The sequence below is a fragment of the Ictalurus furcatus genome, chromosome 23, assembly GCF_023375685.1.
Source record: "Ictalurus furcatus strain D&B chromosome 23, Billie_1.0, whole genome shotgun sequence".
Classification (NCBI taxonomy): Eukaryota; Metazoa; Chordata; class Actinopteri; order Siluriformes; family Ictaluridae; genus Ictalurus; species Ictalurus furcatus.
Window position 1 is genome coordinate 11,969,433 of NC_071277.1, and position 24,353 is coordinate 11,993,785.

Consider the following 24,353-nt stretch of genomic DNA (forward strand, 5'->3'; position numbering starts at 1 on the left):
CACACGTCCCCAAGGAAACCCCACCAGTGCCCCTTATCCCACTTCCCATCATAGGCATCCCCTTCGAGAAGATCGACATGGACCTTGTCAGGTCGCTCCCAAAATCCGCCCGGGGTCATGAATACATACTGGTCATCGTGGACTACGCCACCAGGTACCCCGAGGTGGTGCCGCTATGTAAAGTCACCTCCCGCAACATCGCTAAGGAACTGGTGCTCCTGTTCAGCCGTGTGGGATCCCGAAAGACATCCTGACAGACCAAAGAACCCCTTTCGTGTCGAAATTAATGTCTGACCTGTGCAGCTGTTGCTGGGGAACAGGGTTACATGCGTAACCCAGACGTTCCCTTTCAAAGGGAACTCCACATTGCGTTTAGCATAACACTATAGGAACAAGAATACCCAATCCATCATACCGAGGGTACGGCCTGTTCAAAAAGACCCAAGCCCGAGAGTCACTGCAAGACACTTGAGCCCGGGGTGGAATGAATATCCAGGCTGTAATATTGAATGAACCTGTGTGGTGTAGACCACACTGCAGCAGCACACACATCCTGTAAGGATACCCCTTTGGACAAAGCGTTCAAGGAGGCAACCCCTCTAGTGGAATGAGCCCTTATGCACGGAGGCGTAGCGAGACCGCGCGCCTCATAAGCGATAGAGATTGCTTCCACTATCCAATTAGAGATGCGCTGCTTTGACACAGCATCACCTCTACTGTCGCCGTCAAGCAGACCAGCGGCTGCTCCGACTTACGCCACTGGCTGAAGCGGTGGACCTAAGTACAGAGAGCCCTTCCTGGACACAGCAGGTGCATTCTCTCTTGTTCTGGTGTGAGGAACAGAGGAGGACAGAAAGCCTGCAACACCACAGGCTGGGCAGCAGATGTAGGCACCTTTGGAATCTGGCCTTGGATACAGGAAGGCCTTGGCAAATCCGGTGTAAAAAAGTCAAGGCAGGAAGGGGCAACTGAGAGAGCTTGTAGATCTCCTACTCGCTTGAGAGGTGTCAGGGCCAGCAGAAGAGCTACCTTTAGAGTCAGAGGCTTCTCAGAGGCTGACTCTAAGGGCTCAAATGGGGCACCTAACAGACCTTCCAGGACCACAGACGCTCCCAGGAAGGTATGCGCGGCCTGCAGATGGGCCTCAGCCACCTAACATCACGCATAAACCTCGAAGTGAGAGGATGTTGCCCCACAGAGGCTCCAACAACAGGTGCGTGGCTGACCTAAATGGCAGCCACGTAAACCCTGATTGTAGAAGGAGTCCACCCTGCTATTGCGCAGTTCACTGGGTCTACAGTGGATCCCTGCGGATGGGAATCTCCCAAGGAGTGCCATCTAGAAGGGCTATTATCTCTGAGAACCATATTCGAGCTGGCCAATAAGGTGCTACTAGCAGCAGATGTAGACTGTCTTGGCGAACTCTCGCTAGAACTTGTGGGAGCAGAGCGATAGGGGGAAAAACGTACAAATGTGACCTCAGCCACATGAGGAGTGAGGGCAAACCACAGCAGGCAGTGTGTTGTCTCCTCAGAGGCGAACACATGCAGTCCCGCTTGGCCAAACCTCCGCCATATGGACTCCACCACTTGTGGATGGAGCCTCCAATTCCTGGGCCTCAGCCCCTGCCTCAAACAGATGTCTGCCCCATTCCAGTTGCCCAGAATGTACATTAAACTCACTGACAAAACGTTCCCTCTGCTCAGAGAAGAATTAGTTGTGCCTGCCTGAACAGGGGGCGTGGACATAATCCTCCCTGGTGGTCAATATATGAGACCACCGCTGTGTTGTCTGTAAACACAGGTTGACCTCTCAATTGAGGAAGAAGGAATTTCAATGCTAGAAATATGGCCCACATTTCTAGGCAATTTATATGCCGCTCCAGATGAGGGCCGCTCCAGAGACAGCAGTCTAAGACCGCGCTCCAGCCTGTGAGGGAGCTGTCTGTCATTACCATCTTGTGCTAAGGAGACACCCCTAGAGTCTTACCCAAGGCTAGAAACCGGGGACGCTCAAATTCTCAGAGCATGTAGGTATCGCCACGTGACACTGATTACTTTCAGAGGTTTCGTCCTTGGACAAAACCCCCAACTTCTCAGCCACCACTGAAATGGTCTCCCGTGCAATAGGCCCAATGGTATGACGTTGGCTGCTGCCGCCATAGGCTCCAATAGTCTCCCATATAGACTGGAGGGGATGCCAAGATCCAGCTTTATCTTGCTCAATGTTGATAGGATTGACCCGATTCATGTTGGGGATAGAAATGCCCTCATCATAGTAGAATCCTTATAACCCCTAGAAAAGTTGTCCACTGCACTGGGGAAAGCATACTTTTCTGAGGTTCAACATGAGCCCTAAGCTCTTCATGTGGGCGAGAGCAACATATCGACGTTGAACCGCCAGTTCCCTGGATCGTGCTAGAATTAACCAGTCGTCCAAGTAGTTTAGTACATGGATGCCCTGGAGTCACAATGGAGCCAGAATGACACCCATGCACTTTGTGAAAGTGCGAGGGGATAAAGCTAACGATACTTCTATGTGGAAAAATGCACCTTTTAGATCTATCATCACAAACCAGTCCTCAAACTGAATCTGTGGAACGATAAGTTTGGGCGTCAGCATCTTGAACCTGTATGTCCAAAGAATACAGTTCAGATGACGCAGATCTAAAATTGGCCGCGTACTCCTCTATTTTTTGCGGACCAGGAAATAACGGCTGTAAACATCTCCCTCCCTCAGGGAATGGGGTACATGTTCTACGGCCCCTTTGTCCAAGAGGGATCTTACTTCCTCTGCTAACATTGGGCTCTGGACTGTGCTGACTACTGTGGTGAGCACACCTCTGAACCCGGGGGGGTCGCGCTCTAAACTGGACCCAGTAACCCTTTTCTATGGTAGACAGAACCCATGGAGACACATTTGGCAGTAGTTTCCACACTGCCAGACGGTCTTTTAGTGACGTTAACTATTCCACATTCTATGGGAGGGAAAGCATCAGATTTTCGTTACCCTGTGACATCTCGCTGACCAGAGAACACTGAAAACTTGGGGACCACCTTGGCTAGGGGAGGCCCTACAGTAGCACTTCGGGCTAACTGCCCTAACAACCTCATGTCCCCTGATACGTCCCTCCACGGCCCCTCAGGACCGCTCCTCTTTGTCTGCTTGGCCTTTATGACCATTCTCAGATCAGGCCTAGTAGCAGGCCGCGACTGTGGCCACCCCTGGCTGTCTGCGGGGGTTGGCGAGCTGCCATACTCGCCTTCTGTGTCTCCCTCGCACTAGTGCTGGCCCGGGCTCCATGAACTCGACACTACAGGGAAGGAACTGGCTGAATGCCGCCATATGTCAAGCTCACTCAGCAGGTCTGCTTGGTAGGCCTGCAACACTGTCATTGTCTGCAGTGACCCACAAGCAAGACTTCTACTGCATAGGCCTTGCCCACCAATGCCACGGTGGCCTTACACAGTGACTTGGATGGCAAAGCCGGCCCCCCTAAAATACCTGCCGTCGATGGAGAGAGGTAGCTCGCAAGTGCCTCCTCCACCTTCAGCATAGCTAAATAGCCATGCCGTTCATTCCCCACAATGGATGAATAATTCTACATTGTGGGTTATAATAAATACGACTTATGCATGGTTGTCTCCCAGAAGCCTGATATTTTGTCATGGACTTCTGGAAGAAAGGGGAGTTTTCTGCAGTGTGAGGGATTTACTTTCAATGGGGAGAAAAAACCTCATCCAGCCTTAGTAATCACTTAAAGCAGCTCTTTATATCCTGCTCTCAGTTTTTAGCACATCCTTCTGGCTCCTCTGAGTCAGAGAGGAATTATTACTATTATTTGTTGTGTGTGTGTGTTTTTTTTTGACTTTCCATAGCAGAAGGAGGAGTCATGATGCAAGCTTCAAAATCCAGCGGAGAGCCGGACCCGGAAGACAGTGCAAGAGGCAGAGCAGCGCATGTCTCCGGCTCCTCTTCCGGATCCATAAGAGATCCCCCGGACCTGAGACGGCTAGCTGCCTCAGCAGTGGCCGGCCCAGATCCGCGAGCCTCTGAAACCCAACTCGCTTCAGCTTCCGAGAAGAGAGCGAGTCATGGGCAATGCGTGATCAGGGCTCTCGAGGGCTGCCGTCGCATACTCCACATTTAGACACTTCACACAGAAAGTGTGCACTACTCCCCGTGATGAAACAGGAGCAAGGCATAACACGCTTCCTGAATTCTCTCACTCATATTTTTCTCTCTCGCTCATTCCTTTTTTTTCTTCTCTTTTTTTTAAAGGGATAGAAAAGTCCAGAGATTTTGAGAAAAGATAGAGAGGAAATGAAGCATCTTTTTGTTTCTTTACACAAACAACTGACATGCAGTCTCGCTGAAGATAATAAGGCTGATAGCGCGGTTCACAGGTGCCATATATATCACGTGGCGCTTAATTGCCACGTCATCTGATCACGGCAGGCCTATAAATAGGCATGATTTTACACAAGCTTCAGATGCCAGTCGTGCGCGAGGGCGCTCCCCCATAGTGTTATGCTAAACAGAAAAGTGGAGTTCCCTTTGAAAGGGAACACAATCACACCTTTCTCTGACGAATTTCTTTTACAAGTGTAGTATACTACAAGCCTATAAAACTTTATAAAACGCGGGTGGGTGACATGCCTGGAAATGGCACCTGAGATTTGTAGGCTAGTGTTTGCCTGTTTAACACTTCTTTTTTTTTCCATAAAGCCAACATATGGCTTCATCCAAATTTATTGGTTCACCACTCCCATTAGGCACAAATCCAAAATGTTCCCAGATCACCAATATAACATTTGGTTTCCCAACAAGATCCATCACAGTGGCAGAACCTGAAGTGAAATTGCAGACTTCACCTAACTGGATTTTGCCATGCTCAAACAAACCAAACTAACAGACAATAGCATATAAGGCATTTGATTATGATTACGTAATTTGTATATTAACATAAAATCTCCTGCTATATGGTAGGCTATTATTACCAATTAATATTTCAACTGTTATTATTATTACACTTATAATATACAAAATGTTGTACTTTGTACTTGTCTTAGTGCCCAATCAAGCAGAAACATTAACATGGCATGTGATGTGAAACTACCGCAGGTCATGGCCACCATCACAGCCCTACTTGGAAGGAAACTTGCAAACAGAAAACTCCACTAGTTATGAAGGAAAATGCCCTGATCCAGAATAACAGGAAGTTTAATTTTTCTTCTCAAAATTATAGTTCCCTAATTGTCCTATAAAACTCCTCACTCTGTTGTTGCAGTCTTATAACTAACTCTGCAGATAATAATATAACAATATCAGATCAATGATTAGCTTGTTCAACTATACACCAATATCAAATCTCCGCTTTATCTCTAAGATCTTAGAAAAGGTTGTAGCAAAGCAGCTGCTCATACCTACATTGGAATAACATTCATGAATTCTATCAGACAGGATTTAGGCCACATCATAGCACAGAAACAGCACTGGTTAAAGTGCTAAATGACCTACTACAGGCCTCTGATCATTGTTGTGTCTCCTTGCATGTCTTGCTTGACCTTAGTGCAGCTTTTGATACCACTGATCATACTATTCTCATTGATAGACTAGAAAATGTTATTTCTTATTTGACTGATTGTTATCAGTTTGTAGATATAAATGATGACTCCTCGCATGCTGAAATAACGTTTGGTGTTGCGAAAGGCTCTGCTTTAGGCCCACATCTCTGTTTTTTTTACCTTTTGGTAAAATTATTCGTAAACATGGTATTAGCTTCCATTGTTATGCAGATGACACATGGTTGTATGTTTCAGCAAAGCCAGATTACAGACATCAGCTTAATAAAGTTGATGAATGTATAAAGGACATTAGAGACTGGATGCTTATTAACTTCCTTTTACTTAATTCTGAGAAGACATAAGTACTTGGACTAGGACCACTAGCTAGAAGTAAGCGTTCTGATTACACAGTAACTCTGGATGGCCTTTCTGTTTCATCATGTGCAGCAGTAAAAGACCTTGGTGTGATTATGGACTCCAGTCTTTCATTTGAAGCTCATGTAGATAATATTACTAAAATAGCCTTCTTTCATCTCAGAAATATTGTTAAGATAAGAAATATAATGTCACTACACGATGCAGAAAATCTATGCTTTTGTTACCTCTAGGTTAGATTATAGTAATGCCTTACTGTCTTGTTGGTACCTCAAATAGTGAAGGCTACAGCAGGGGGCAGTTAGAACGTGCCGTGCCCCTATAAGACCTAATTCAAATTTATTTTCCATGCACACCATCACCATGTTTGGCAATAAATGGGAGATTCATACAAGAATTCCCTCTGTAAAATATTATATTTTGCTTGATGGTATTCTTAGTTTATAACCTAGTAAACTAGCATAAGAATGTGTTTTTGATAGATACTACAAAGCACTTTTCACAAAATCACTCTGAATAAGAGTGTATGCTAAACTGTAAATATGGTGGTGGATAATTGACTGTATCATTGTATTGGGGTTATTTTGCAATTATTGGTCCAAAGGCCCTTGTTAAGATTGATGACATCAGGAATTCTTGGAAGGCTAAGTACCAGGATATTTTAAACCTAGTTGTGTCTGCCAGGAGGTTAAGACTTGTTGAAAAGCTGTTGTCTCATGTGAAAAGGACAAACCATTAATCTAAGAATATCACTGAGGTTGAAATGCTCTGTAGTATGGAGTGGTCCAAGATATTTTGCATATTTTCCTTAATTGTGCTAAAAATTCTGGATCAATCTGTAGAGCTTCCAAAAATATCACTAAATACTGCCTCTAATATGGCAATTTTATCTCTACAGTTGCTTATGGTACACCAGTTCAGTCATTATTACGACTCAGCAGCAGCCACAAGTTCCACCCACCTCATCTGCGTCATCAGAATGCTGGGATAGCTGGTCGTGCTCAATGATCTCAGCTTCATCCTCAGTGGGTCCATTCCCGACCCGGACTCCCCCAAACTTCTGTGTGCCCTGTTGAGTGAGTCCGGTGGATGAGCTGGTGCCTGCTTGCTCTAAAGTTTCTACTTTCTGAGCAGGGCTTGCCTCCCTCATCTGGGACTAAATACAAAACCCAACAAAGTCTGAATGGCTCACAGCATGCCACATGCTCTTTTTGGTGTGTGTGAATTGGTGTGCCTGTGTATAGGATAGCTAACCCTTCCATAGTACTGAGTATTTTATATGACCAGTTCACTTCTGGGGGAGTTCTGTGGGGTTCTTTTTTCCTTTTTTTTATCTTTTTTTGGGGGGGTTTTGGCTTGGTGTTCTTTTCTTTTTTTTTTACAGTGCTGTGAAAAAGTATTTGCTGATTTGCGCTATGTTTGTCTATTGTTGTACATTTGACCTCATAGCTTCAGATCATGGACTGATGACTGGTTATTCTCTCTCAGGACTTTCTGTTAGTGTCAGAGATTTCCCTTTCACTGAGTGGCAGAGCGAGCAGCATGCTCAGCAGCCCGAAGCACGACAGTGTGCACTTCTGGGATTTTGACATTTACTTTGTTTACTGTTTCACGTGTGTTTGTTTTGGTTTCTGTCTTTTATCCACCCCTGTAATGTCATTGGTTGTTTCCTAATGTGTCTCAGCTGTTCTGTGTTATCCCCTTTGATTACATTTAGTATTTAAACACCTCATGTGTCTTTGTTCAGGGCGAAGTTTTGTATCAGAGTTTGCTGCCCAAACTCTACCGATCCTTTGTTCTTTGTTGTTCCATGGTTTTTGATCCTGCTCTTGCCTCTGTGTTTTGTGATTCTTGTCTATGCCTAGTTTTGCCTGTTTGGTCATCACCTGACCCTGTGCTTGTTTTTGACTACATTTTTGCTACTTTGTATTTGTCTGCCTGCCTCTTAATAAATCTCTTAACTGCACCGTCTCCACCCTGTTAATGTGACAGGTAGAGAGCAGAATTCATGGTTCCGTCAGCAACATCAGCACACTACCACCACCATGTTGAAATGATGTTCTTAATGTTGAATGCGGTCTTAGCTTTAAGCCAGATGTAAGAGGAACCATGTCTTCCAAAAAGTTCTACTTTCAAATAATCAGTCCACAGAACATTATCCCAAAAGGCTTGGGGGTCATCAAGGTGTTTTTTGGCAAATGTGAAATGAGCCATTATGTTCCACTTGGTTAGCAATGGTTTTGCCTTGGACTCTCCTATGGATATTATTTTTGCCCAGTCTCTTTATAATTGTGGAATCATGAACACTGACCATATCTGTGGTAAATGAGGCCTTCAGGTGCTTAGATGTTTGTTGGGGTTCTCTGTGTGAGTTCCTGGATGAGTCACCAGTGCTCTCGGTGGAATTTTAGTAGGCCATCCACATCTCCAAAGATTCACCACTGTTTCAAGTTTTCTCCATTGGGAGATAATAGCTATCACTGTGGTTTGCTGGAGTCCCAGAGAATTAGAAATGGCTTTGTACCCTTTTTCAGACTAATATATTTCAATAACTTTCTTTCTTATCTCTTCTGGTACTTCTTTTGATCACAGTTGTTTGTTTAGACCTTTCAGCCTACCTCACATTGCTGGAAAGGTTCTATTTAAGTGATGATTCAACAGGGCTGTTAGTAATCAAGCCTCGCAGTGTCTAGTCTAACTAAACCCAAATATTAATTAAATTTGGTTAATTGGTTGATTAAGTAACTAAAGGAGGAATTACTTTTTCCACAGGGCATGTTGGTTTTGGATAACCTTTTTCCATCAATGAATGAAATGATCATTTAAAAATGGTATTTTGTTTAATAATAATTTAATAATTTAAGTGCCAGAAATGGCATGCAAGGAAGCCGAAGTGCAGCAGGCAAGTGGGAATCTGTGCTAGGCTAAAGGCTAACCCTTTTTTAAAAAAAAACTAACCAAAAAAAACAACAAGAAGTTAATCAAATTTTCTTGTCTTATTTGTGTAGATTTTGCAATAGATCTGACAAAAATATAGAAGATATCAGGATACTTTTTCCATAATACTTTTTCCACAACACTGTATTGTAATTAATTTACTTTCACATGGACTTTAGTGAGAATAACTTTTACAGAAATTCTGAAAAAAACAATTACACACTAAGTTGTGGATTTCTATAGTCCTAAAATTGCACACTTTATAGTAGTATAGTATTAGTGAAATTTGAATATTCTGTCTTATCCAAGATACTAACAAAGCCAGGTATTCAGTGATCTAAATTGATTTGTTCATTGCAGCAACACTGAGTTTAATACCAGCACAAGGTCTGAAAGGTAATCGGAAGATGTGAACATACCAAGTGCTTTTTCCACAGATGCTGACGACGTAGAACCATGGTCTTCACCACCAACATACAGGGAACACAGCTCATAGCAATAACCACCAACAGACACTGGATACCCATCTAAAGAAAATTACATGTAATATATTGGCAGATATGCAAGATCATATGTACACAAGATATGTACCATAGGGATAAATAAGAACTTATTAGTGAAACATTTGTCTTTAACACATATTCCCATTGCAATGCTCCTGACAAAAATGGCCTTGTACTCTTAAGTATACATCTAGGCATTGAGATTACCAACAGGAATAGTGATAGCATGATAACACAGTAGTTGCTACACTGTGACATGGAAGCCATTAATGGGTACAATACATTAAATATGTAAGAAATATTTTGTGGACAAATGGTAACTAAGCCATTTAGGGACATTTACAAGTGAATACATGTGTGGAGGAATCAGGTATATGAAATGCATGTGAAAATATTTTTCACCTGTCCTCTGTACAGAGCTTTATTAGTCGGATCATTGTAGTTAAACAGACACATGTTGATAAAGGCAATAAGGAGGCTTGGAGCATCTTTAGAAGTGGTTCCATCATAAGCTGTCCACTTATAGAAGATCAGCAAGATCAGATACCCAAACAGGCAGCTCATGAACACAATTTCAGGGATAAATCCTAGGAAGATGTTCAGAGGCTTCTTAAAGTACCTGGAAACACACAGGGCAACATTCAAACATACATTATAATCAATGTAATAAAATGGTAGTATAATATATATTGATATATAATGGAATTCTTATAATCTCTATCTCTCTCTCTCTCACACACACACACACTATACTCACAGATGATTGATGAGAGAAAGAGTGACTCCAAATAACATGTGAATCACCCCTAGAATGACTGACATCTTCATTTTAAATGAGTTCAGGAAGGTTAACTTGTTTGTGGCAATGTTCCAGATCTAGCAGTGAAGACCAACAGAAAGAATTAGATTGATGCGCAACCCTTCACTCTATGTTTAGTGGTAAAATAATGTTTTTATTGTATTTGTGTGGCTTACTGGGTCAATACCCAGGGGATATGGCCCACCAAATACTCCTGGTACAACTGGGTCAAGTTGCAATACTGGATTTCCATCAAGAGTCTCAAATCTACACACAGAAAAGTGACGATTACACATGAATTCTTTGGAAAATAAAATGGTCTACATGACAGGTTTTAGCCACTCTTACCTTTTTAATTAAAGTAAAGGTAGCAAATTAATTTCTTCACCAAACTATGGCTTGTCTCCACTATATGGCAAAGGTTTGTGGACACCTGACCATCACACTTGTATATGCTTTTTTAAAATCTCATTCCAGATTTAGTCCCCTCTTTGCTATTATAATAACCTCCACTCATCTGGTAAAGCTTTCCACTAGATTTGGAACATGCCTGTGGGGATTTCTGCCCATTCAGCTATTTTTTTAACCAATATGGCAACACTTTAGCACACAACCTCGGGCTGCTACGCAAACCAGGCCGCAGGGTTAGAGAGCGCTGGAAATGGTGTGTGAGAGAACGGAATTGTGGCAAATGAGTGGGCATCTGTGCTGGGCTAAAGGCTAATCCTAGCCTCCCGGCTCTACCATCTATTCTCCTCTACAATATTACTTCTCTCAACAATAAACTGGAATTTCTCAGACTATAGGTACCTACCCAGTGTGAACTCAGGGAATGCGGTGTTTTTATACTTAAGGAAACATTGCTCAATGACAGCATTCCAGATGCAGTCTTTCAGCTAGCCAGGCTAAGCACACATTGCACCAACAGGATAGCAGCACTGTCTGGTAAGACTCACGGTAGTGGTATGTGTGTTTACACAAACAACAAAAGGTGCAGGAATGCTGTAGCTGTCTTAAGCTACTGTTTGTTGCTGGTGGAGTTTATGACTGTAAAGTGCTGGCCATAATACCTGTGGTGGTGGCACTAATGCAAGGGAAGTGCTAAAGCACTAAACTCTATGGGACTATCAGTAACCTACAGATAGTGCACCCCAACAGATTTTTCATTTTCGCTGGGGACTTTAATCAAACCTGAAATCAGTGCTGCCAAAATTCAACAAGCATGTTGGTTTTGCAACCTGTGGAACAAACACTCTAAACCTTGTTTCACCAATATTCAAAGTGCATACAAGGCTGTACCCCACCCTACCTTGCCTGCTTGGACCATATATCTGTTATGCTAATCTCAGCATACAGACCACTTCTGAAACAAGCCAAACTAGTTCTGAAACAAGTGAGAACCTGAGAACCTGAGCACAAAGATTTGAATGAATGCATAGCATTAGTGACTGGCTACATCAATAAGTGCATAGATGATGTGACTTCCTTGAAAAATCATTACCACACATGCAAAGCAGAAACCGTTGATGACTGCAGAGGTGTGCACGCTACTGAAAACCAGATAAACTACCTCTGAGAGATGTGTATCTACTATCCTGTGTGTTCATTGTTCTGAGTATTTATTCTTCTGCCCAATCTCACACTGTTGTGTATTTGCACTTTATGCAGTATTGCTGTAATACAATAACAATACTGTAATACTGTATTGTTATGTGTTGCACCATGGTCCTGGAAAAATTATATTTTGTTCCAATTTAGGTAAGATATATAGAGGAACAACAATAAAACCCACTTGACTTGAAGAGCATTATTGAGGTCAGATACTGATGTTGGGTGAGAAGGCCTGATGTGCAGTCAGCATTCCAAGCCATCCCAAAGGTGTTTTCAGTGGGGTTGATGTCAGGGCTCTGTGCAGGCCACTCAAGTTCTTCCACACTAACCTTGCAAAACCATGTCTTAATATACCTCGCTTTGTGCACAGAGGCATTGTCATGCTGGAACATATTTGGGCCCATTGGTTCTAGGGGAAGGAAACTTCAATACTACAGTATAAGAAGACATCCTGTACAATTGTGTTCCACCATATAGCTGTGACGGTCAGGTTCATAAACTTTTGGCCATATAGTGTATGTAATTAATAGCAACAATAACTGCTGTAGCATTTCTATCAACTTATGTTTCAAGAAGATTGACAAAGTCTTCTGGATAGCCAATCACTCAGTCCTCACTTTGTGATGCCTAAGAGGTTGCTAGAAATTTCATGAATTAGAAACTTACATCCGAGTGCTCATAATATTTCTAATTAATTGCTGATATCCTTGTCTAACCCTATTTGTTACTAATAAACTTACGACCAGTTTCCTCCTTTGGAGCCAAACATGGGCTTGATGCTCCACCCAGAGCCAAACATGTTGAGCGATTTGGAGAAGCAGTCATTGTAGATCATTCCAGTGTAGATGGAAAATATGCCCATTAAAAGGATTATATACCGGCCTGCAAACACCATGTTAAACATCTACATGAAAAGCAGGACAGAATGAGAGAAAAAGAGATAGAAAGTCAGCTTTAGTTGGATAAAATTTGACATGTTCATTAGTACCAAAATGTCTTCACCTAGTAATTAGGCACAAAATATGTTATGCATAATTATGGGATATAAAGTAATGCAAACAGGAACTTATAATAATAAATACATTAATCAAGATAAGAACCTCAAATCATTTAGAAAAGTTCCTAAAATTAACTAAAAAGTAAAATACTACACTACCAAAATAATACTCTAAGCTTATACAAAGATGATGATAATGCAATGAGAATCAATGATAATTGAGCCAAAAACTCAAACCTCATTGTCACGCTTTTGTGCAAGTAGGCGACTCTCTCTGATGACAAGGTAGAGGGCGGCACAGGTCATCAGCACACCATGACCCATGTCCCCAAACATCACAGCAAACAGAAAAGGAAAGGTGATGATGGTGTAGGGTGCTACAGTGCAAAAACAACAATACAAGATTAGTACAGTCTACATAGGAAATTAGTCTTTTTTTCCAGTTTATTTGTAGCTTTGTGAAAGTGGCTATTTTTATATCATAATGTCAAAGAATCCCCAATAAACTGATTAAAACAAATATTTTGACCAACTTTGCCTAATATACTGTTAATGTCAATAGGTGCATAGTGCCTGGGTTAATCTCTCTGTAGGTTCCTATTCCATAAGCATCCACAATGTTCTGGAAACCAGAGGTGAATTTGTTTGTCTTGTTGTAGGTGGGTGGAGTCTGTTTGGTCTGCATTCTATTCAAGATGGAAGGAACAGTAGATCCACTCCTCTCCTGCAAGGTTAATAACAGAGACTCTCATACACACAGTATAAGATTTAAACAACTGGTAATAAAGTTTAAACATAATGTTTCATTAAAAAAATCCCCTTTATATACATTAAAATTATTTATTAGTATGCATTGCTCCTAGGGCAGAATGGCATGAATTGGGTATGTTGCCACCTCATAGCTCCAGGGTCCCTGGTTCGATCCTGAGCTTGGGTTACTGTCTATGTAGAGTTTGTCATGTTCTCCCTGTGCTCACGTGGGTTTCTTTAGGGTTCTCTGGTTCCCTTGCATTGTCCAAAAACATAGGCAGGCAGATACCTGTATGCCCCTATGTGTGAAGATGTGTGTGCATGCACTAATGTCCCATCTGAGGTGAATTCTCCTGCCTTGTACCCAGTGTTCCTTGGGTTGGCTCCAGCTCCACCTGAAATGAATGCAGATTTGAGTGGCAATAAAAAGCCAACAAAAGGAACCTATTCAGCCGGCTGCCTACAGCCGAGGAAAGAAAGAGTAGTCCACAATTGAGAGCTCTGTAGTGAATTACAGTATTTGTTGGAAAAGTGGATTTTGAATTGATGTGATCTCAATCCAAACACCTCAGGTTTCTTTCTTCAAAACCATAAGGCTGATAAAGCAATCAATTTACTGTTGTCAGGTCAATTCCCACAGTCTCAGAGAAATCGATTTCCTAGAACACACAGTGACCTACCAGTATGGCCTCCATGGACTACACCTGCAACTACATGGACTACACAACAGACTTTGTCACTTTCACGTTCACCTTTCACAGTAAATAAGGACTTCAGTTTGACTCACTCGTTGCAAAGTAATGCTCAGTGTGTTTATACCCGACTTACCAAGCCATTTGCTCTACACTTTTTATCTGGATTATGATCTTGCTCTCTCCCAGGTTTTTTCTTTCTGGTTTTGCCCTTTCTGTATGGTTTACACATCGCCTGAACTATTGCCTGTTTTTGGATTATGACTTTGCCTACCAATTTAGATTTGTTAGCTGGTGCATTTTAAAATAAACTCACTCTGCATTTGCATCTGTTTCCGCCTACCTTATATTACAACTGTGCAGTGAGGTGGTGAAGAGGCAGGATAGAATTCCCTGAGGGACGTGTTTATCAAGGGCAGTCCTAATAATATCGTTAAAACGGCATGGGTCAATACACAGGCAGGCAGAAATAAAGACATATCCATGAACATGAATCAAAAAACAGGCAGAGGTCAGCACCAGGAAACTCGGAAACAGGGGAAATAAGGAACAAACAGCTACAAACAGGTGAACACAATGACAAACTAGGACAATTAGCAAATGACAAGACTGAAGCAGATCCATCCATCCATCCGTCCAATTTCTACACCGCTTGTCCTGGTGAGGGTTGCGGTGGCAGCATACTAAGTAGGGCAGACCAGACCTCCCTATCCCCAGCGACAGATTCCAGCTCCTCCTGGGGGATTCACATATTAAAAGAAATACACATGGAGGTCAAAACAAAACAAAAGTCATGGAAGCATGTTCGCCCACCACTAGCCTAAATGATTATCGTCCTGTGGCCCTCACTCCAGTTATCATGAAGTGCTTTGAGAGATTGGTTCTCCAGCACATCAAGGACTACCTCCCCCCAGACTTCGATCCTTATCAGTTTGCATATCGCACAAACAGATCCACAGAAGATGCTATCGCCGTAGCTGTCCACTACGTGTTGAGACATCTAGAGCAGCAACAGAGCTACGTCCGGATGCTTTTTGTGGATTACAGTTCGGCTTTTAATACAATCATTCCGGACGTTCTCATCACCAAATTGGTCACTCTTGGCCTCCCCCCCCACCCCACATGTGCCTGGATAAAGGACTTTCTCACCAACCGGTCTCAGACAGTGAGACTCGGACCCCACCTCTCCTCCACTCGCACGTTGAGCACAGGTTCTCCACAGGGCTGTGTGCTGAGCCCCCTCCTGTACTGTCTCTACACATACAACTGTAGTCCAGTCCACAACAATAATCTTATCATCAAGTTTGCTGACGACACCACAGTGGTCGGACTCATCTCAAAAGGAGATGAGGTAGCCTACAGAGAGGAAGTCCTAAACTTGGCAGCCTGGTGTTCAAAGAACAATCTGGCTCTAAACACCAAGAAAACCAAGGAACTCATTGTAGACTTCAGGAAGCACAACACTGAGCTGGCCCCCCTTTTCATTAATGGTGAGTGTGTGGAGAGGGTCCACACCTTCCGGTTTCTTGGCGTCCTCATCTCTGCAGACATCTCCTGGACGGACAACATCACAGCGGTTATCAAGAAGGCTCAAACGCGGCTACACTTCCTGAGGGTTCTCAGGAGGTACAATCTGGACCCCAATCTGCTGCTTATCTTCTACCGCTCGTCCGTCGAGAGCCTGCTGACGTACTGTATCACGGTATGGTATGGTAGCTGCACCGCAGCAGACAGGGAGAGGCTTCAGAGAGTAGTAAGAGCAGCACAGAAGATCATTGGCTGCCCTCTCCTCTCCCTGATGGATATTTACACCTCCCGTTGCCTCAGCAGAGGAAACACCATCATTAAGGACAGCTCTCACCCTGGCTTTGATCTGTTCAATCTGTTGCCCTCAGGGAGATGTTACAGGTGCATCAAAACAAGGACTAATAGATTTAAGAATAGTTTTTTCCCAAAAGCTATTACCATTCTAAACACATACATGTACTGAGTTCACAGCATATGTATATAGTGTCTCAAAACTGTGCATTTCATAGTACCTCCCCCATCCGCCCCAATATCTTGTTTATTTATCTTGTTTATTTATCTTATTTATCTGGTTTATTCTTCTTGTTTATTTAATGTACATGTTGGCACGGAACAAAAAAGGAGTGGCTCTTAATTTCATTGTACATGTGTATAGTGACAATAAAAAAGGCATTCAGGCATTCATGCTGGGATCCACACTGAAGCGTACTGAGAAGGAATTACGTGACAATCAATGAGTACTGCATTACAAGCACAAGATGCTTTAACAAATTAATTATCAATTAAGGTGTGTGCATACTTGTGCAACCAGGTTATTGTAAGTTTTCATTTGTCTTTGTTTTCCATAAAATGTTGGTTGCTACACTATATGGCCAAAAGTTTTTTGACACCAATATGTGGGCCTTCCCTAAACTGTTGCCACAGAGCTGGAAGCACACAATTGTATACCATGTTTTTTGCATACTGTAGCATTACAATTTCCCTTAATTAAGGAAAACTAAGGGGCCTAGCCCAAATCTGTTCCAGCATGACACTGCCCCTGTGTACAATGTGAGTTCCATAAAAACCTGGTCTACCAAAGTTTGAGTGGAAAAATTCAAGTAGCCTGCACAGAGCCCTGACCTAAACCCCACTAAACAACTATGGGATGATTTGGAACACTGACCATATCCCAGGCCTCCTTGCCCAACATCAATGCCTATCACTAATGCTGTTATGGCCAAATGGGCAAATCTCAACAGCCATGTCAAAATCTACTAGAATGCCTTCCCAGAAGAGTGGTGGTTTTTATGTCAGCAAATTATGAACTAAATCTGGAATATGTTCAAAAAGCACATGAGTGTTATAGACAGGTGTCCACAAACGTTTGGCCTGTATGACATTAAAGGTGAAAAAAAAATGACATGATTAACTTTGTTTAATTAATTTTTTACATCACTTATCCACTGTACATGGATTACACTGTCAAGTTTAAATACCTTAATAATTTCAACTTTACACACATATAATAAAAATTGTGAGCAACTTATTCATTTCATATTAATGGCATCAATTAAAGGAATATTAAATATGAAAAATAATTAAATATGCAAACCACCATAAATTTAAAAAATGTAAGACTAGACATTCAATTAAAACAAAATGCCAGGTGGCAGAGATTAATACAGTTGCAGATGTATGCTTTATTTAAAGCAGACAGACAAACAAATCCATATTGTAAGGCAAAAAACAGTCAAAAACAGGCAGAAAGTCAGACATATACAGGGCAAAGCCAGAATTGTGAAACCAGAACACAAAGAGCGAGAATGTCGAACGCAGTAAACAAAGGCTAGGTACATCAGGCAAAATACATTGAGTGATACTTTGTGTTGTGTGCATGTTTGAAGTCCATATTTATAGTGTGTGTGTGTGTGTGTGAGTGATTGAGTCCAGGTGTGCTTGATGTTGTTCGTCCTTACCCTTTCCACTTGATCAAGAATTGGAGCTTACCATTCTTGAGATGAGCGTTTAAGATTTCTTTGATAAAGTAGGCAGGTTGTCCCTTAATGTGTAGAGGTGCTAAGTGTTTTGTTGGAGCGACACCTTCTGCTAGAGGATCTGGGGTGACAGGTTTCAGGAATGATGGGGCTAGGCAGCAGTGACGTGGCAGTTCCAGCTTGTTACCTCTTGATTCTTTGCAGTATCTTGAATAGTCCAATTTACCAGTGGGTCAGTTTTCTGCAACCTTATGTAGTTTAAATGTCCTTGGTGGAGAGCCACATTTGCTCCCCAGGCTCATACTGCAGTGTTTCAACTTAACATCTCTCTTCAGACTATTGGTACATGCTTTCCCACACTTACTCACTCTGCCTAAATCATTTGCCTACAATGGGGGGACCTGTGGGATAGCGTTCCATGGAAACACAGAGTTGGTAGCCGAGATCTCAAGGGAACAGGGTGAGGTTGGGGGGTGGAGGAATACCTTAGGCAGTTTTGGGCATACATGTCCCAGGGAAGAAATCATGACTAAGGTTCTTTATGAAGTGCTAAGTGATGAGTTTGTCACTCAGGACAGGCAGCACATAGGCTGCCTTTCCAGTGGGGCATGAAACTGGCACCTGCTGATTTCGGGTTTGGGCTATTTCCCAATCAATCTCCTGTGAGAATGCATCCCTCACTAGTGTCTTTGGGGTTTGCGGGGTAAAAGCATGAGATGGAGTTGGCCTTGGTGTTTTTTGAGCATTTGAGAGTAGAATTTAGCAATGTCTAAAAAACGCTGACTGCAATTCCTTGACTGTGGTGAGGAGAGGCCATTCTCTGACAGCCATAACCTTGTTATTGTCCATGAGCACCCACTGATAACATATGCCAGAAACAAAACCTTAGACATATGAAACTCACACTTCTCCCCCTTGACATATTCTGGAGTAGGTGGGTTAGGACTTGTTTGACGTGACTTATTTTACAGTCTATGGAAGGGGAATATATCAAAATCACTATATAAGTGATTGCAAATTTTCCCAGCATGTCCCAGAAGACATTGTTGATCAGATAATGGAACATTGATGGCATGCAAGAAAGCCCATACAGCATTACACAGTACTCATAGCGGCCAGTATTGGTGCTAAAAGCAGTTTTCTAGTCATTGCCTTCTCTGATTCAGATAAGATTATAAGCACTGAGCAGATCTAGTTTTCTGAAGATGCCAGCATTTAAAATTTGTACCAGGGCTGAAGGGACCAGTGGCAGAGTTGGTGTATTTTTGATTGATCATTGTACTAGTTGTACTAGTGTTACCTTTCCTGCTCTGGGAAGCCTCTGTTGTCAGAGAGATCCAAGGCCAGAGTGCACTAAACTTTCCGCAACTCTGGGCTAATTTCCATATTTTCAGGTCTTATCCCTTCACAGTGATGAATTATAAGAGAGCGCTGCAGAATGGCTGTCAGTTTACTTCCACAGATAAAAAAGGGAGACTAAAACACCAAAAAGGGATAGATACTGTCTACCTGTAGCTCACATACACTCAGAGCCCCACCCCCAAAACTACAATACCAATAATGCAGTGCACCTAAACCTTAACCTTTACTCTCGAACACTAGCATACTCTGAAGTTAAAATTCTGAAGTTCCTATGCAAAATGTGTAAAGTTTGGCAGGTCTGCTAATAAAATATAATCAGCAATAATCATCACTGGATATTGCAAAAACCTTGTGAGGACAGGAAACATCAATCAGCTGGAATTTATGGCAGTCTATCTAGACCTCAAATTTTCCCACTTGATCTAAAGCACTGCCACGTGCTAGTCTTACTGCATGATAGTGCGACTGTTGGATAAATCAGTTAGCAAGGTGGAATGAGGTCGCTCTTCACCTGGCAAGGAAGGCAAATGGGTCCACACACAATTAGCTTCACTGAGAGTGGACTTACCAGTTATAAGGACTGCACAATTGTCTAGCAGGTGCACTGTCAAGGCAGCAAATATGCTCATGAGAGTGGAATCCACACTCAGAGGTGGTGTCCCAGATCTGGGAGAAGTTTGGAAGGGAACAGGTAGACCTCTTTCCTGATGCAGAAACAACTTATTGTTGACTATGGTTCTACCTAATGAAGCAGGACAGTCAGTTAACTCAGGATATCCTCTCAGAGGCACAAGAAGGTATCCAGCCCCTAGCGGTTATCTGGTGTTCACAGAGCCACAGTTACACACATAACTAGCATTTTCTCGAGGAGAGAGGAAATCGTCTGGGTTACAAATGTAACCCTGTTATCGGAGAAGTGAACGAGAAGTTGCGTGAGCTATGTGCTGTGGGAAGCGTCCTCGCACGTGACCAGTATCTGAAGCTTCTGAACATCATGCCTATTTATAGGCCTGCCGTGATCAGGTGATGTGGCAATTAAGCACGTCGCGTGATATAACAACAGCACCTGTGAACTACGCCACCAGCCTCTATTAACTGAAGTGAAGACGCAATTCACAGGCATGCCCCAGTATGACAAAGCTACGCAACATCTCGTTCCCTTCTCAGGGAACAGGGTTACATGTGTAACCTTTCAAAGGGAACTCAATGTTGCGTGAGCTACATTGCTGTGGGAACAACAATACCCACTCAGTCACCCACTAACCCTAGGGTATGGCCTGTATAAAAAGGTCAGAGCCCAAGGGTTACTGCAAGACACTCAAGCCTGGGGTGGAATGTATATCCAGGCTGTAATATCGAATGAATGTGTGTGGCATAGACCGCAGCCCTCTGGCATGAGACAGTAGAACCCTACGGATGGGAATCTCCCAAGGAGTGCCGTCCAGCAGGGATATTATCTCTGAGAAACATATTCAAGCTGGCCAATAAGGTGCTACTAGCAGCAGACGTAGACAGTCTTGGTAAACTCTCGCTAGAATTTGTGGGAGCAGAAAAAATGTACAGATGTGCCCTTGGCCACATGTGCACCATGGCATCCAGCCCTAATGGTGTGGGAGGAGTGAAGGCAAACCAGAGCAGGCAGTGTGTTGTCACCTCGGAGGCAAATATATCCACTTCCGCTTGGCCGAACCTTCGCCATATGGTGGATATGGATTTGTGGATGGAGCCTCCAATCCCTGGGCCTCAGCCTCTTCCTCAACCGGACGTCTGCCCCCACATTCCAGTTGCCCAGAATGTACATTGCACTCACTGACAAAAACTTTCCCTGTGCCCAGAGAAGAATTAGTTGCATCTGCCTGAACAGGGGATGCGAACATAATCCTCCCTGGTGTTTGAAATGTGAGACCACCGCTGTGTTGTCTGTCACAACTAACACATGGTGACCTCTCAATTGAGGAAGAAAGAATTTCAGTGCTAGAAACATGGCCCACATTTCTAGACGATTTATATGCCACTCCAGATGCGGGCCGCTCCAGCGACCATGAGCTGGACAGCCGTCTAAGCTCTTCATGTGGGCGAGAACAACATCTCAATGTTGATTTGCCAGTTCCCTGGATCGTGCTAGAATTAACCAGTCGTCCAGGTAGTTTAGTACATGGATGCCCTGGAGTCGCAATGGAGCCAGAATGACATCCATGCACTTTGTGAAGGTGTGAGGTGATAAAGCTAGCCTGAAGGAAAGAACCCAATATTGGTATGTGTTGCCTCCAAATGCAAGGGACACAGGGGACTTCCTGTGACTGGGCAATATTTCTATGTGGAAATATGCATATTTTGGTTGCCCTGTGACATCTCGCTGACCAGAGAACACTGAAAACTTAGGACAGCCTTGGCTAGGGGTGGCCCTACATTTGTAATGGGGGCCAACAGCCCTAACAACCTCATGTCCCCTAATACGTCCCTCCACGGCCCATCAGGACTGCTCCTCCTTTGTCTGCTTGGCCTTTGTGACCATTCTCAGATCAGGCCTAGTAGTAGGCTGTGACTGTGGCCACCCGGTTCCCCTGGCTGTCTGTTGGGGAAGGCGGGCCACCACACTCCCCTTCTGTGCCTCCCTCGCACTAGCGCTGGTGAACTTGACACAACAGGGAAGGAACTGGCTGAATGCCACCGTATGTCGAGCTCACTCAGCAGGTCTGTCTGGTAGGCCTGTAACATTGCCATTGCATGCAGTGACCCACAAGCAGGACCCACTACAGCACAGACCTTGCCCACCAACGCCGCGGTGGCCTTACATGCTATGTAGCCATGCCATTCATTCCCCACGATTGCCGAATAATCAGACATCGCGTGTTATAAATACGGCTTATGTATGGTTTTCCCCAGAAGCATGATATTTTGTCATTCGCTTCTGGAAAAAAGTTTTCTGCAGAGTGAGGGAGATTTATTATCACTGGGAAGAAAAAAAAAACCTCATCCAGCCTTAGTAATCACTTCAAACAGCTCTTTATATGCTTGAGCGCTATTCTCAGATTTTAGAACACCCTTCTGGCTCCTCGGAGTCAGAGAGGAAATATTTTTTTTTGGCTTTCCATAGCGGAAGGAAGAATCACGATGTGAGCTCCAAAATCCAGCGGTGAGTCGGACCCAGAAAACAGAGAAAGAGATAGAGCAGCGCTTGTGCCAAGTTCCTCTTCCAGATCCATACAAGTTCCCCAGAACCTGAACCGGCTGGCTGCCTTGGCAGCAGCCAGCCCAGATCCGCAAGGCTCTAAAACCCAACTCCCTTCGGCCGAGAAGAGAGTGAGTCACGAGCAGAGCTGCCTAATTGTAAAAGGCATTAACGATGTACACAGTCAGACCTCTCGAGGGCTGCCCTAGCGTACTGAACCCATAGACAATTCACACAGAACGTGTCCCCAACCCCACGCAAACCGCACCCCCTTGATGAAACGGGAGCGAAGCGTAACACATTTCCTGAATTCTCTCTCACTTATACTTTTTTCTCTCTCTCTATTTTTCTGTCCTTTTACAAAAGAAAGACATTTTTCTTTCTTTTATTGAAAAGAGGAAATAAAGATTCTTTTTGTGAGCGTTACACAAACGACGGCGCGGTTCACAGGTGCTGTTTTTATATCATTGTCATGTCACCTGATTACGGCAGGCCTATAAATAGGCATGATGTTACACAAGCTTCAGATACTGGTCATGCGCGAGGGCGCTTCCCACAGCATGTAGCTCACGCAAGATTGAGTTCCCTTTGAAAGGGAACACATAACCTGGAGGAAACCCACACAAGCATAGGGAGAATGTGAAACTTAGCAGTGCAGACAGTAAACCAAGCTCAGGATTGAACACAGGACCCTGGAGCTGTAAGACAGCAATACTACCTGCTTCATCATCATGCCATCCTGGCTGAAATTGATCATGCATAAACATAACACTAATGGATGAAAAAGATATAAAGTTATATGAAAACTGTTCAGAAAACTTGATAAAAGCAGCTTAATATGAACACCAATTAAAGTTTGCTTCCTCACCGTGCCCCTCCGCAAGGCAAACTGTATAGAGTCCAGGTCAGAGACAGGGCACCACACTTCTGCAATCAAACATTTCTGAGTGACATCAATGTTGCAGAGGTTCAGTGTGTGATAGATGGCCTTCATCTTCCTCACTTTGATGAACCACACACGCAGAGTTTTAGCAGCAGCCTGAAGAACTCTCTGCCGATGATCCTCAGTTTGATTCAGCACCTGCATTAAACAACATATGACATATTTGTATCAGATCCAGCACAGAAGAACATAATCAGCTACAGTGGATTGGCTAGAAGAACATACAAAATAAGCAAAGCAGCAACAAGACAGTGCTGATTAATTATTGGTCAGGGCTGTGTCTCTTGATCTTTGTATAGCATTTGACACTTTACACTCACTGTCCACTTTAATAGTACACCTGTACACCTTTAGTTAATATTCACAACTAGCATCAGAATGGGGAAAAAATGTGAGCAAGTTCAAGTGGTTTTATTGTCATTTCATATTAATATAGAGGGTTTCTCAGAAGACAAAGCGCTACTCCTTTCAGAAATGTGCCGCGAGACGCAATGCAATATCCTATGCGTCCAGGAGTCCCATCGTGACTCCAGCCAAATTAGGCCGCAGATACCCGGACTGACAGTAGTAGCTGAAATTCCACACCCAAAACATGGAAGTGCGATCTACACCAAACCAGACATCACAGTTACATCTTCTTATCACTGTGGACGTCGGTACCTGCATAATCTCATCCGTGTACAAACCACCTGCCCAACCTTTCATACCCTGGGACAAGAGCAATTCGGACGACCAACGGATTAGACTGATTGGTGGATACTTCAATAGCCACAACACGACGTGGAGCTACCAACTCCGACGGTGAAGCGATTGAAGCATGGGTGGAGGCCAACAGATTCACTCTCCTCCATAACCCGAAGCTACCTGCATCCTTCAACAGCGGATGATGGCGACGCGGCTACAACCCTGACCTCATATTCGTCAGCGAGAACATCAGCCTGAAGTGCTCGAAGTCCGTCTGCAAACCCATCCCAAAAACACAGCACAGGCCCATCATGTATCGGGTGCAAGCTGTAGTACAACCTATTAAGGTTTCCTTCCGGCGGTGGTTTAACTTTGGTAAAGCAGACTGGACTCGATTCGCAGAGGGTATCAACCAGAAACTTTGTACTCTTTCCCTGTGGCGTCGAACTACGATGAAT

The 24,353-nt window shown here is 43.5% G+C and overlaps 1 protein-coding gene across 4 annotated transcripts in view; it reads right to left on the reverse strand.

The window, feature by feature from the left end:
• Positions 1-24,353, reverse strand: part of atp6v0a1b (ATPase H+ transporting V0 subunit a1b) — a 115,452-nt gene that overhangs the window by 19,236 nt on the left and 71,863 nt on the right. For 3 of the 4 annotated variants that reach the window (XM_053611269.1, XM_053611265.1, XM_053611266.1), the window contains 9 exons: positions 23,137-23,349; positions 13,363-13,513; positions 13,027-13,166; positions 12,533-12,696; positions 10,358-10,448; positions 10,140-10,258; positions 9,785-10,001; positions 9,299-9,406; positions 6,904-7,098 (listed from right to left, as the gene is read on the reverse strand). In XM_053611269.1, coding sequence (XP_053467244.1) covers positions 6,904-7,098; positions 9,299-9,406; positions 9,785-10,001; positions 10,140-10,258; positions 10,358-10,448; positions 12,533-12,696; positions 13,027-13,166; positions 13,363-13,513; positions 23,137-23,349 — 1,398 coding nt within the window. The remainder of the gene's footprint in view (positions 1-6,903; positions 7,099-9,298; positions 9,407-9,784; positions 10,002-10,139; positions 10,259-10,357; positions 10,449-12,532; positions 12,697-13,026; positions 13,167-13,362; positions 13,514-23,136; positions 23,350-24,353) is intronic. The other variant, XM_053611268.1, reaches the window with a different exon arrangement.